The 14,099-nt window shown below is 38.0% G+C and overlaps 1 protein-coding gene across 1 annotated transcript in view; it reads right to left on the bottom strand.

Annotated features, from left to right (window-relative positions):
* Positions 1-5,310: 5,310 nt before the first annotated feature.
* The window catches only part of PGM2L1 (phosphoglucomutase 2 like 1), a 65,072-nt gene continuing 56,283 nt past the window's right edge, over positions 5,311-14,099 (bottom strand). Inside the window, exons 13-14 of the mRNA XM_017885242.1 lie at positions 13,436-13,569; positions 5,311-11,738 (exon numbers count right to left, since the gene is read on the bottom strand). Coding sequence (XP_017740731.1) covers positions 11,636-11,738; positions 13,436-13,569 — 237 coding nt within the window. The 3' untranslated portion in view covers positions 5,311-11,635. The remainder of the gene's footprint in view (positions 11,739-13,435; positions 13,570-14,099) is intronic.

Here is a 14,099-nt window from a genome sequence, read left to right as displayed (position 1 = left end):
GCCACAGAGATCAGTGGGGCAGGAACCCCCCTCCCAGGGAGTAGACTCTAGACCTGAGCAAGAAATACACCCTCTCCTGGGAGAGACTTGTAAACCTTTGCCAAGTTAGAGTTCAGAATTGCTATGTTTAAGGGTGACTATGTGTCTCTCATTCTTCCCTTTTTAATTTTGCTTTGTTTTTCTTTTTTGAGACAGAGTGTTGCTCTGTTGCCCAGGCTGGAGTGCAGTGGTGCGACCTCAGCCCACTGCAACCTCCCCCTCCCAGGCTCAAGTGGTTCTCCTGCCTCAGCCACCCGAGTAGCTGGGACTACAGGTGTGTTGCCCCATGCCTGGCTAATTTTTGTATTTTTAGTAGGTTGGTCTTGAACTCCTGGCCTCAAGTGATCTGCCTGCTTCAGCCTCCCAAAGTGCTGGGATTACAGGCGTGAGCCACCATGCCCAGCGTTCTTCCCTTTTTTAAATGGAAGTTTCTATTGAGGATATCCTGCCTCTGTCTCAATGTACAGTAGGTATGTGGGAGGCAAATAACTTATCTTTAATTCATCGGTGTCAGGATCAGGAAGAACAACATCCATAATGTCGCATACAAACCTGATGTGGACCACAAGATCCTAGTCTCCAAGCCTGATGACATAATTGCAAGAGGTGTTTAGGGGTCTTGGAATGGTGGTAAGCATATTTTTCCTGTGGGAGGAATGTGAATAATTACGATCAGAGAGTAAACTGTGGTAGATTACAAAATTGGCCACAATCTTTCCATCCTCCCTGAATTCATACTCTTTGAGTTGTGACTTTGCAGCATCCCCCATCAAGAGGTGGAGGGAGACTATTTCTTCTCCCTTTACACCTGAACTGACCTCATGACATTTTTGGCCAATGGAATGCAGCAGAGAGAAGGTACAAATTATCTGTCTAAGTCCCAACATGCATCACACATCTCAGCTCTTTCTTTTGAAGTCCTGTCCCACTACTCATATGAAATGACCTGAGCTAGCCTGCTGGAGGACAAGAGATCACGTAGAATAGAGATGAGCCACCCCAGCGGAAGTTATTCCACATTACCCAGCAACCAGCCAATTTAGCATCTGACTTCAGACCCCCGAATAAACTCAGCCAAGACCAGGTGAACAACTCACCTGGGCTTAGCACAAATTGTTGATGCAGAATTGTGAGCTATATAAATACTTGCTATTTTAAACCACTAAGTCTTTGGGGATAGTTTGTTATTTGGCAAAAGCTAACCAATTAAAACAGACTGAACCAATATAAGAGTCAAAGCACAAAATTGGATAGAGAAGTACTAAAAAGGAAAGGGAAATATGTGGGACAAATGAGAAAGTGCTGACCTTTGTGGTTCTAGGTGGTGGGTACATAGGTGTTTGTTGTATCCTTCCCTCTAATTTTCTTTATTTGAAGTTTTTATAATTAAAAAAACTAGATTAAATTATAATTTTAAAGTAAAAAGAATACATGTTGGAGTTCCAAAATGCTAAGGCTCCATCTCCTGTCCGCACCCTCATTAGTTGATCATACTCATTTCCACAGCTTTTCTTTTTTTGTTTTTGAGACAGTCTTGCTCTTTTACCCAGTCAGGAGTGCAGTGGTGCGATCTCGGCTCACTGCAAGCTCCACCTCCTGGGTTCACGCCATTCTCCTGCCTCAGCCTCTCGAGTAGCTGGGACTACAGGTGCCCGCCACCACGCCGGGCTAATTTTTTGTATTTTTTAGTAGAGACAAGGTTTTACCATGTTAGCCAGGATGGTCTCAATCTCCTGACCTCGTGATCCACCCACCTCAGCCTCCCAAAGTGGTGGGATTACAGGTGTGAGCCACTGCACCCAGCCATTTCCACAGCTTTAAATACTTTGGTATGTTGATAACTTCCAAATTTGTATCTCTAGCTCAGACCTCTCTTCTGAGCTCCAGACTCATATTTCCAGTTGCCTACTTGATACTTACACTTGGATGTCTCTCACGTGTCTCAAACATGACTTGTTTAAAATTGATCATTTAATCTTTCCCTTTGTTGCAGCCAGTCCCCAAGATAGCCACCAGTGATCCCTGCCTCTGGGTACTCACACCTTTGTCCCTTTCACACTGTAGCAGGATTGCAGGATTGATATATGTTACCATAAAATTATACAGAAATGACAGTTTGTGACTTCCAAGGCTAGGTCATAAAAGATACTGTGGCCTGTACCTTTCTCTTCGGAGAAACTCACTCTGGAGGATGCCAGCTCCCCTGTCACAGAGACACTCAAGCAATCCTACAGAGAGGCCCATGTGGTAAGGAACCGAGGCCTCTTGCCAACAGCCATGTAAGTGGGCCATCTGCCCACTTTGGCTTTCCTTATTTAGCTCAGGTTAGCCGAAGCCTGGCTGGAAGCCATTCAACAAGTCACAAGCATGACTGCTTCCCAGGTTTCACTCAGATAGCCCCTCTGCCTGGAGTTGAATTTACATATATGCCATGGGCCCCTCCCCATACCTTTGCTTATCACAGCCTACATGCCTTTAAAAACCCAGTTCAAATTCCACTTTCTTTTTTTTCCCTCTTTTTTTTTTTTTTTTTTTTGTCGAGGACTCACGATATTGCTTGGCTTGGTGCTAGGTGCTGGGTGCTGGGGGTACTGCACCGAGTCAGCTGATTCCAGCCCTCAAGGGGCCCACAATCCACGGAGGGAGTCCAATCACTTCAGTCTGGTGTGGGAAGTGCTGCAACAGAGGTGCAAATGGAGAGGGAAAGGCGGGGCCCTGCCAGCTTGGTTAGGGCCACAGGCAGGAAAGGCTTTTTGGAACAGGTGGTGCTAGAGTCGAGAGTAAAAGGAAGACCAGTCTCTGGCAAAGTGAAGAGAAGTCCAGCAGTGTTGCTGGCTGAGGCCCCTCCATCCCATCTGTTGTGCTGCCTCTCATGTCAGGTAGAAATCATACCTTTCTCTCCTCTGGACTGATACCAGCATTCCATGGGTATTAATTTCTGGACTTGGGTTTTTGAAAACAAACTGCCCATAGGTGATCAGGAAGGGGAGGGGGACCCAAAACTGGTTATATTATGAACAGCAGCTGAATTATGCATATTTAGACTGGGAGGTAGGGGACTGAGTGAAAAGGAAATGGACTGTTTTTATAACACAGAGTTTCTAAGTGCAAAATATAGAAGCTACAGAAGGCAGAGGTCAGCTGAACACAAGAAAGAGCTCTCTACTGGCCTGTATTTAAAAGAGAGTGAACTTGTTTTGGCCCATTGTCCCTGGAGAGGTTCAAACATGTATCCCCATTGGAGGTCACATCATAGAAAATGGTGACAGTTAGGTAAGACACCCTTTAAACTCCTTTCCAGTGGAAATTCTGTCGCCCCACCATCATCCCTCAATGACTCCTGTCAGCTGCTGACTGAAGTCCAAGCCCCACGGGGCAGCACACGGAGCACTCCACCTCTCCACTCACATCCCTACTCACACCTACTCTCAAACTCCAAGAACAACACCAAACCACTTGTGCTCTGCACACGTATGCCATGTTCAGTGTTTAAAATATCCTCCCCTCTCCCTTTGCTTAGTGTTTATTCTCCAACACTCAGCACTGGCACTGTAGTGGATGTTTGTCACTTTTTGTTTGCACTATTATTTCCAATTTGGCAAATTAACTCCCCAACTATGTCTCAGTGGAAAGGTAACTAGTGTCCTGCCTCTTACTAGCACTCAGGAGGAAGCTGAGGGAGTCAGATCCTTCTTTTACAGCCTCCAGTTGCAGCTAGGAGGCAGGCAATGACAAAAATCCAGTCAATTGGGCCTTCTCTCAAGTTACTTTGAATCCAAAGTCATAAGAAATAGATAAAGGTGATTCATCTGGTGGTGTGAAGGCCGTGGCATGGTATCCTTGACAGGCTGTTTAGACAGTAACATGGTTGTATCTTTTTTCCTACTTTTTAGCCTTCTGGAGTGCCCTTGTTTCTTGTTTCCAGGCTAATAAATATGTATTAAATGAATGAATGAAGCAGAGGGATAAAGGTCAAAGACAATCTAAAGCAAATTATGTGCAAGGTTGGACCACTTAATGATCAGAAATGGAATTAAAGAGAGGGAAATAAAAATAAACAGGAGAATGGTCACAGCACTAACAGAAATGAAGGGAAGTGTTGGTTTAGGGAAGATAGAGAGGAAGGATAGCAAATACCAAATTTTTATTATAATCCCCCCTCCAAAACATTTCCATTTATATACATACCAACTCTTCTCCTTTGGTGAGAACAAAAACAAAACCCTATTATTTTAGGTTGTGTTAGCTGCTTGGTCTCTTTATGTGGGTCTCAAGTCAATGGCCTTGCCCTTTACTTCAGAGACTGTTAAATTTAAAGAACTCATCAAATAGCACATACCCAGTGGCAGGAGAAATCGAAGATGATTTGGAAGTTTCAAACCAGGGAGTTATATGGCCTCTCAGGAAAAGCAGCAAGAAAATGTGGAGCTTGAGATTTCAGCGGGTATGTTGTGAGTAGAGATGACCCGACAGCAGCAACACGTCTCTAAACCAGGTGGTATCGCCACTGCATATATTTCTTATGCAACTCTGCACATATGTAGAATCAAGGATTTAGTGTTTTTCTTCTGCAAGAAGAAACATGAGATAGGTTCATTCATTTGACAAACATTTATTGGGTATCTACTGATGGCCATACACTGTTTCAGGCAGTGGTAAAGTAGTGAAAAAGCTATGCTCATGAAGACAGATAATACGACTACTTAAATTGATTTGTTCACTTGTTTATACGCTATAAAGAATAAACTAGGGAAAGTGGTTAAGGACGGGGTCAGCATGGTTCTCAGAATATTCCATTTAGAAGCTGATAAAAGGACCTTGTAGAACATTCCTTTCAGTCATCTTCCCTTTGAGCCAGATCTGGGAAAGGCAGGCAACAAAGACCAGGCCCACAGATTCATAAGAACCTTTGGAAACTCAGTCCTCCACCATTATTGAAGCATAGATCTACAGTTATTACTGTGAGAGATTTCCAAACTTTAAACTTTTCTCTTATTATAGTAGCTGGCGCTAACATGGGCAAACCAATTAGATCAGCTGAAGGAGAGAAAAAGGAAAGAAAAACAAGAACTTTAATGTTAAGTTTTCACATCTGGGACTTCTGATAAACCAATCAAGAAATATTTCCTGAGTACTAAGCCAGAATATTCATTTAGATGCAAAGTAGATTCTAGGGTATGTGATGTGTGTATTTCAAGAATATTTCCTGTTTAGATAGCAAGCTTTATGAACTACACAGTATCTCAAATAAAAATTACACAGAAAGTCATGCCTATGAAGAGACCTGTTTATTACTGATAACACTTCATTTGGCTAAAACCACAAGAAATCCACACACAAATACATAAAGTGCAAATTCTCACAGGCAGTACTTACAACACACCCTGGTGTTTTGTAGGGAAAATAAGATGTTGACAGAAACTGTTAAAACAAGGGCACATTTTTGAACTACTGCTACATACTTTAGTCAGAAAAATAATTCATTCTTAACTGCATATATTTTATCTGGCATATTCAATGAGGCATACAAAGAGTTTATTCTAGCCTAGAACAACAAGGCCTCACCATACATAGAAGCAGACTCTTGCTTCAGTGGTTCTTGTAAGATACACGATGAATCATAACAATGGACAAAAACATACCAAATAGGATCAAATTAGTTGTGACTCACTTGGAAGGTAGTGCTACTAGGCTCAAAATGACACTTAGACTAGTGATATTAAGTCTACATAGACACCATTTCTTTACCTTCCTGGCTAACACCTTGCTTTGAGTGTAAAATACCAGGCATTATATATAATTTCCACAGAGAGATATGCTTTGCTCTCTCCAAAGAAACTGAGTATTTAAGGGGATGTCTGCTTAATAAACATTATATTATAAAGTTCAGTAATGGAACTTCATTCAAAAAACTGAACTAGAAAATTCATTTTTTGATTGTTCTTTAAACTATTTGCTACTTTTAAAAAATCCCTTAATTCCTAATTATCAGCAATTAAACACTCTATAACAGGTACTGAACTAGGTGGTGTGGATATGAAAAATAATAAACCACTATTTCTACTCTTGGGGCTGAGCATCAGGTGGTCCTTCTTAGTCAAGGAATGCCAATAGTAACAAAACTGTTTCAGGTCAGTTTAGTTTGGTGTTAATCCTTCTGAAGGTCAGATTCTAAGGGCAGGAAATAGTCTAGATATGTTCTATGTTTATATATCTTTTTTTTTTTTTGAGATTGAGTTTCACTCTTGTTGCCCAGGCTGGAGAGCAATGGCACCATCTCTGCTCACCACAACCTCCACCTCCTGGGTTCAAGCGATTCTCCTGCCTCAGCCTCCTGAGTGGCTGGGATTACAGGCATGTGTCACTACACCCAGCTAATTTTGTATTTTTATTGGAGATGGGGTTTCTCCATGTTGGTCAGGCTGGAATGAAACTCCCAATCTCAGATGATCCGCCTGCCTCGGCCTCCCAAAGTGCTGGGATTACAGGCGTGAGCCATCGAGCCCAGCCTATGTTTAGATATCTTGCACTACAGCCAGTGTGTGTACCTCAAGGATATGCAGCCATTGGGGGTGAGGGCATTGGGGGAGAAAACTGACCAGCCACGTGATGAACATGGTGCTCCTTTGTGGCAGCATAAGTTTCAGTAAAGATTAAATATATCATTTTTATATTAAAAGTTTTATTATAGAGAATGCAAAATTCACTTACATTTTAAAGACAGAACACACTTCATATCAGTGGTAGGCTGCTTCTGATTTTGCTCTCAGAACCCCTTCCCCCTCCATCATGCCCCTCTGCTTTAGGGTTACATTGGTGGAAAAATTTGAGCAGCAAACTCTAGGTATGTCACTTTGTCCCTATTTGGTCACTCTACACATTCTTATAGGTTCTCTTTTGTAAGTACATAGTCTTGAGTAAACAGAGGAAAGATGGCCTAATGAATGTATAGTATGGTGAATACTTGAAGGTAACCAATAGTCAACACTAACTTTGTTTCCAACTAGAATTAAAGTCATGCTGTGCAAGGAGTCAGACAATGAGCAATTCGCATCTTACTATTTATACTTCTGTGGCTTAGGGTAAGATGCTCTGAGGGACAAATGTGAATAAGATTTCCTCAGATCTTGTGCTTTGGCTCTCGAAGTACAAGGAAACCTGAAATAGAATGTTAGGTCAATTGCCCATTCATTTTGGTTAGTACAACTCTTTCCTCCTCAGTTTCTAAAGCAATCTCAGACAAGTGAATTGTAAAAGGCCGTAATAAATTAACAGCAGTATCAAGACAGACCAAAACAGGTTATGAAATAGATTGAAAATTACTTCCCACAATAAGTATTAAATATAATGACAAAATTAACAAAATAACCAAAAGTCCATAGACAAATGTAGTTTATGACTAAGTTTAAAGCATTCTGAATGAATACAGTTGAGATTTCTTATCAGTGAGGTAACAGGGCAACAGTCCTTTACAGTAACAAAATGTGCAAGGGTGCCTAGGAAAAGAGGGAGGTAGAGAGAAAAAGGTATAAAACTAAATGTATCCAAGTAGAGTTTGGATTTTTCAAGCATCACAAATATCAATGGAAAATGTGAAAAAAAAAATACTGATAGCAGCAGTTCATAGAACAATTTATCCATTAAACTCCAGCTAATAACCCTGTTGCATCAATTCCAGAAGCAACTTGCTTAAGAAATGGGAGGTCTATTTCCCACAGAAAGACATTCCAAAGTATCCACTCTCTCAGAATCTCTCCATCTTCCAAAGTTTCTACATCCAAATAACAACATATATATTCAAAACAAAAAACTCAAATAACCTAAGCCACTATACATTCTTCAAGATGAACAACATTTTGTTCAAGTCTTACTTAATTTGCCAGGTAAAGTTAAAAATAACAGTGAAGCAGGTAAATTGTTCATTGCACTTATGCATCAGTTACTCAAAACACACAAAAATTGTTTCGTGAGCTATATTCTTCTAGATATGGAGTGAAACCCAAATGTTATTTTAGTGCCCTTTATGACATTTTGTTCCAACCTGGGTTTTTTAAAAAATGTGCTGGAAAGAAGGACCCTTAAAACTCATCTGTATATCTCTTAATTTTAAAATTTGTATTCCCTTAAAATAAAAAAAAAAGATTTTGAATAGAAGATATTATGAAGATTCCTCCTCAAGAAGGTCCTACATCTTAAACTTTCCATGCTGTCTTTAAAAATAAGATCCTCATTCCCTCTGGTTCTGTCTTCACTAGAGATGGAGAACATTATGGCATAGTATTTCTTTCTTTGAACCCTTCAATAAAAGACTCAATAAAAATTTATTAGCAAACTTAGCAAACTATCTCAACAGCTTTCTCCTCTCCAGAGTCAATCTTTATTCCTTGAACTTTTTCTCAGAAGTCTTATTTTCTAATCTACATCTTCTTTCTTTTTATTTCTGCTCTATCTCTTCCTGAGTTCTCACATGATTCTGATACAACATCCTAGCAGGAACTGAATCCGTAAAATGGATACTTTTTCTCACCTCCTAAACCTTGGCCTCATTTTAGTGATCACAATAAAGGAAAATGGTAGGTGCATATTCATCATAACAACAAATAAACACAAGTAAACAGGTGGGACACAGTTTACGCCCTACTGTTATGGTGTTACATTTGCCCTTCATAAGAAGCATTTCCTGTGTCTCTTTATATTGTTTGCTTATTTCTACTGTTTATTTTCAATGTATGCTTTGATCTTGACCTACTAATTCTCTCCTTTTCTACAAAGTTCTAGAAAATTCCAGTTTTGACTTTCATGCTCAACGAGAATGCAATCATTTTCACAATATTGTTCAAAAAGAAAAAGACGAACAATGTAGTGCCTGAGGCTGAGCCCTCCTAGCCAGCACTTCTGTCTCTCTTGGAAAGCTTGGGCTATCACTGAATTTATCCTGTTAGGCAAATGTGCACCTACAACGTCAAGTTTATAAGTGTCATGCTCAGACAGACTCATGACAGGCTAGAATAAAATAATTCCCTCAATCGATACACTTGAAGAACATTTGTAAAATTTTGTTAACTTGAGATAAGAACACTTCAATAACTTTTCACCTTAAGATGACTTAAATGCTGCATTATATTAAAGCACTCAAATAAAACTGTTTTCTTCATAATAGAGTGACAGTCATGACATGGCTTTAGTAACTATGAATGAGCCATTGATTCATTTTAGCTTTGTTTTTGTTTATCAGTCACTGAAACACAGAACTAAACCAAATATACATGTTTTTCATATATACAACATTATACCACTTTGCAGAATATATGCCATTCCCTAAATTGCAATCTACATTCTTAAATGCATATCAAACAAAAGATGTTTTACACATTTTAAAAATAAAACAAAAATTCTACACATTTCTTCTCCAGTGCAAAGCCTTTGAGAACAAACTCATTGAGAAAAATGGTGCTCTACATTTAATTAGCTGTCTATTATCTACAGTCATACAGTCATACAAGATCCAATGATAAGAAAGTAAGGAAGGAACAAATTAACAATAGTGGCAATACAATAATTGGACAATTAGGTTTGGATTATACATGCTCAACCAAATGTTAGTTGATAGCTGCAACAAACTAAACCATGATTTAATGAACGTTCTAATCAGTTCAAACTTTGTATTATTATTTTATATGAAATAAGTTCTCTAATTCCAGTGCTATCTCCTATAAGCAATTTGTTTAGGTCTTGTTATTGTTATCTCCTAAGTATACTCCATGTGTATTCTGAGAAGTATGTAGGACAAGATACATTTTAAGAAGATTAAACAGCATTTCTTTTCTCTCTCTCTTTTAATTAATTATTTGAGATAAGGTCTGTGTCACCCAGGCTTCAGTGCAGCAGTGCCATCATAGCTTTCTGTAACTTAAACTCCTGGCCTCAAGCAATCCTCCTGCCTCAGCCTCCCAAAGCGCTGGTATTACAGGTGCGAGCCACCATGCCCAGCTTAAACAGCATTTCTCTATTAAACCTTTTCAGAAGACTGCATGATCAGCCAAAAGCGATTTTTTTTTTTTTTTTTTTTTTTTTTTTTTTTTTTTTTAAGATGGAGTCTCCCTCCGTTGCCCAGGCTGGAGTGCAGTGGCATGATTTTGGCTCACTGCAATCTCAGCCTCCCAGGTTCAATCAATTCTCCTGCCTCAGCCTCCCAAGTAGCTGGGACTACAGGCACCCACCACCACACCCGGCTAAGTTTTGTATTTTTAGTAGTGATGGGGTTTCACCATATTGGCCAGGCTGGTCTCAAATTCCTGACCTTGTGATCCACCTGCCTCAGCCTCCCAAAGTACTGGGATTACAGGCGTGAGCCACCACACCCAGCCCAAAAGTGACTTTTTGAAAAAAAATATTTTCTACACTAAAAAAAGATAAAGAATAGTCATGCAATCAGAAATTCTACAGAAGTCAGCAAGATGTTAGAATAAACTGGACCTCTGTTTTAAAACATGTAGTTTTAGTATTTCATAATACTTAAAATTGGATGTTTTATTTCTTAGTAAAATTAACATTACTTCATAAAATAAAAGAATAAACCTACTTACAAACATGTAATTCAAAAATCAGACTGTCAAATAAATTCGGAGCTCCTTTCTCAGTTCAGATTTTTTTCTGTAATAAAAGGTTTGATAAATGACACAATTCTAATATGAAGATCCTTAACTACATTAAGCCTGCTTTTATTAAGATCTTTATGTACATTCCTAAGATTTTAAAATCAGCAAACTCATTTGATATAGAGGAAGCACCTACAGATTTTGGAAGATTTTCCTTAGCTATCTGAAAATTGACTGATTAAATTATGGTAAATGCAGGAACACTGTTTTTTTCCGTTCATACCAGACCCTGAGAAGGCACTGAGAAATTTGACAAGAACAAAGCCAATAGGAGTGTTGCCACTATTGTTTTATGTTCAGTAAATGTCAGAATTTTAAATACATACAGAAAATTTACACTGCACCAATGACACCTGAAACAGACATGCCAAAACCACACATTGTAACATCTGTTCTAAACTACAGAAATGCTAAATATCCTATTTCAAATACTCTAATTTGTAAATTAATACCTGTGATGTCACAATGACACTTTTTCATAACAATCAAGGAGAGTACGATGTTCTTGCCAATTTTATAGATTAATTTCCTTAACTAACCCTATAATTATATAACGTTTACCTGTCTTTTTTTTTTCTTTTACCATGCTATCCACATTTACAAGATACAGAACTAGGCTTAACCACACTATAATAAGAAAACTCACTTCTGAATTGTGATGTTTCTGTTAAAGGAAGAACAATACGTTACTATAATACTTTTGGTGTAATAACTTTTGTTTGAATTATGAAAAAATTTAAATGGATTCCTTCTAGACCATTTCATTTCAAACTTATACTTTGTTTAGTCTAGCCAGTTGACCAAAAGAAAGAAAATAAAGGAAAAGATACTCGGCTAGATGAGCTAGAGAGAGAATGCTAACACGAGGTTCAATGTATGGAGTTCTCGGTTGCTCTGTTCCATATCCCCACACAGTGTTATGACATATTGGTGTACCCCTAAACAGAACGCCAGATCAGTCCATTCTTACTAGGCTGAAGAAAATTCTCAATTAGAGCATCAATGAGTTTCTTCAGTTCTTCCTCCAGTAAAGCAGTGTCACTGAGGAAAAGATGAAGAGTTTTGGAATTATTTATTTTCATAGGCTTAAAATTTATTTAAATTAGTTTTATTTTTTAAGAGGTCCTAATGGAGACATTAAACAATTGGTAAACAAAAGAGAAATTCACTTGGTTAAAACAAAACAAGACCAAAAAAAAATTACACACAAAGAAAACACTGCTATCACAAACTGAAGCTGAACTGCATTAATAGGAGTTCCTTAGCACATGATAAACAGAGGAGTGATGGTATATCTAAAGAATTCTCCTAGGCCAGGAGAATGAGGTTCAAATGGCTTTGAACACGAATAACAGGTGTTAGAAGAAAATGGCTTCCTGAAATACTTTGAAAAATATTCAGTACAAATGTTATGGAATGATATAACATATCTTTCAGGTAGCAGAAGGAGGTGTGACTAAAAGAATGTGATGTTTTAAAAAAAAATATGCACTTAAAAGAAGGCCCTTGAAAGTCATCACTGAGTTGTTGCCGTTGCCCAGAACATTTCGAGGCAAGACTCTTTTAGCTTGCCTTTACAGTCATTTTAAAAGCTACACAACAAATCAGTTCTTATTACTTTAATAATCTTCCTTCATTTTCAACCAGATGTAGCATTACCCAATTTGGTTTACTTTAGATTCTGCTTTGAATGACTTCAGGAGCTCTTTATCCCCAAATCCATCCTCAAATGCAAATATTTGGGGAAATACACGATAGTATAGCTTGGTTGGACTCTGAAAGCAATTCTAAAAAGTCTCCTTCCCAAATCTATATTGGGCAATTACAATATTATAGGAGACAGTACTTTTAATACATTTAAGTAGCCTTTGAATATGTTTATGAAATTAACTTAGTCACAATTCATCCTCTTAAAAGGAAATGAACTAAGCAGATTATGTCAAGTCATATTAGACATAGAAAATGAATATTTGGCAATAAACATAAATTATCTGATGATAATTTCCTTATGTTAATCATGTAATAGTTAAAACTCAGAGAATTATTCCAAGAATATAAATTCACTATAATTTTAAAATTCAATTCCCAAAGGATGTAGCTACTTTAAAAAATGGTCTGGCAGTTCCTCAAAAGGTTAAACACAGAGTTACCATATGAACCAGCAGTTCACTCCTAGGTATATACCTAAGAGAAATGAAAACATACATTCACATAAAAACCTGTATGTAAATGTTCATAACAGTATTCAAAACAGCCAGAGTGCAAATAATCTGAATGTCTATCAAATGATCAATGGATTAAAAAGCATGGCATATCCATGCAATGGAATATTAGGCCATAAAAAACAAAAATTTTAAAAAAAGGAATAAATTCATGCTACAACTGAATCATAGTGGAACCTAGAAACCATTATACAAAGTAAAAGACGGCAGTCACAAAGGCCCACATATTGTTATGATTCCATTTATATGAAATGCCCAGAAGAAGCAAATCTATAGAGAAAGACAGTAGATTGGGGTTGCTGAGGGCTGTAAAGGAGGGAAATGGGAAGTGATTTCTCATGGGTCTGGGCTTTTGGGGGTGATGAAAACGTTCTAAAATTGATTATAGTGATGGATGCACAACTTTGAACATACTAAAAGCCACTGAATTGTACATTTTAAGTGGGTGAGCTGTATGGTATGTGAATTATATTTCAATAAAGCTTTTGTAGGTATATCTAAAAAATCAATTCTCACCTCTGGTCAGGTGATGCGCACATCTCTGCATAATACTTTATCTTTGGTTCTGTCCCACTTGTCCGAAGGGTAGCAACACAGCCATTTTGAAAAGTAAATGTAATCATTTGGCTGTTTTTACTCACAGGCAGCACCTATGCAAAATGGCAACAACAGCTCAATTATACTTGGGATCTTTTTCATTTCCTTTCATTTTCAAGAATTGTAAAATACAGTCCACTTACATGAGGTATCTAAAGCCGTCAAATTTATAGAAATAGAAATTAGAATGGCAGTTGCTGGGGTTTCAGTTTAGCCAGATGAGAAAGTTCTAGAGTTCTGTCACACAACAATAAGAATATACTTGACACTACCGAACTATACACTTAAAAATGGTTAAGATGGTTAATTTTTATGTTATGTGTTTTTTTAACCACAATTGAAAATTTAAGACATATTTTAAAAGAATTGTAAAATACAAATGAAGATTACCTATATATAATAATTCATAAACATACCATTTACTGAATAGTTAAGGCATTGGGTTATATACCTCACATACACGATCTTTGGGCCTCAACAATAACCCTGCAAAGTAAGTATTACCGCCAGTTTACATACAAGGCTCAAAGAGAGTAAACAACCTGTTCAAGACAATCAGCTAAGTGGTAGAACAAGAAGCGGA

Source organism: Rhinopithecus bieti, unplaced genomic scaffold (assembly GCF_001698545.2).
Source record: "Rhinopithecus bieti isolate Rb0 unplaced genomic scaffold, ASM169854v2 scaffold_14549, whole genome shotgun sequence".
In the NCBI taxonomy this organism is placed as follows: Eukaryota; Metazoa; Chordata; class Mammalia; order Primates; family Cercopithecidae; genus Rhinopithecus; species Rhinopithecus bieti.
This window is presented reverse-complemented; position numbering and strand designations above follow the sequence as displayed.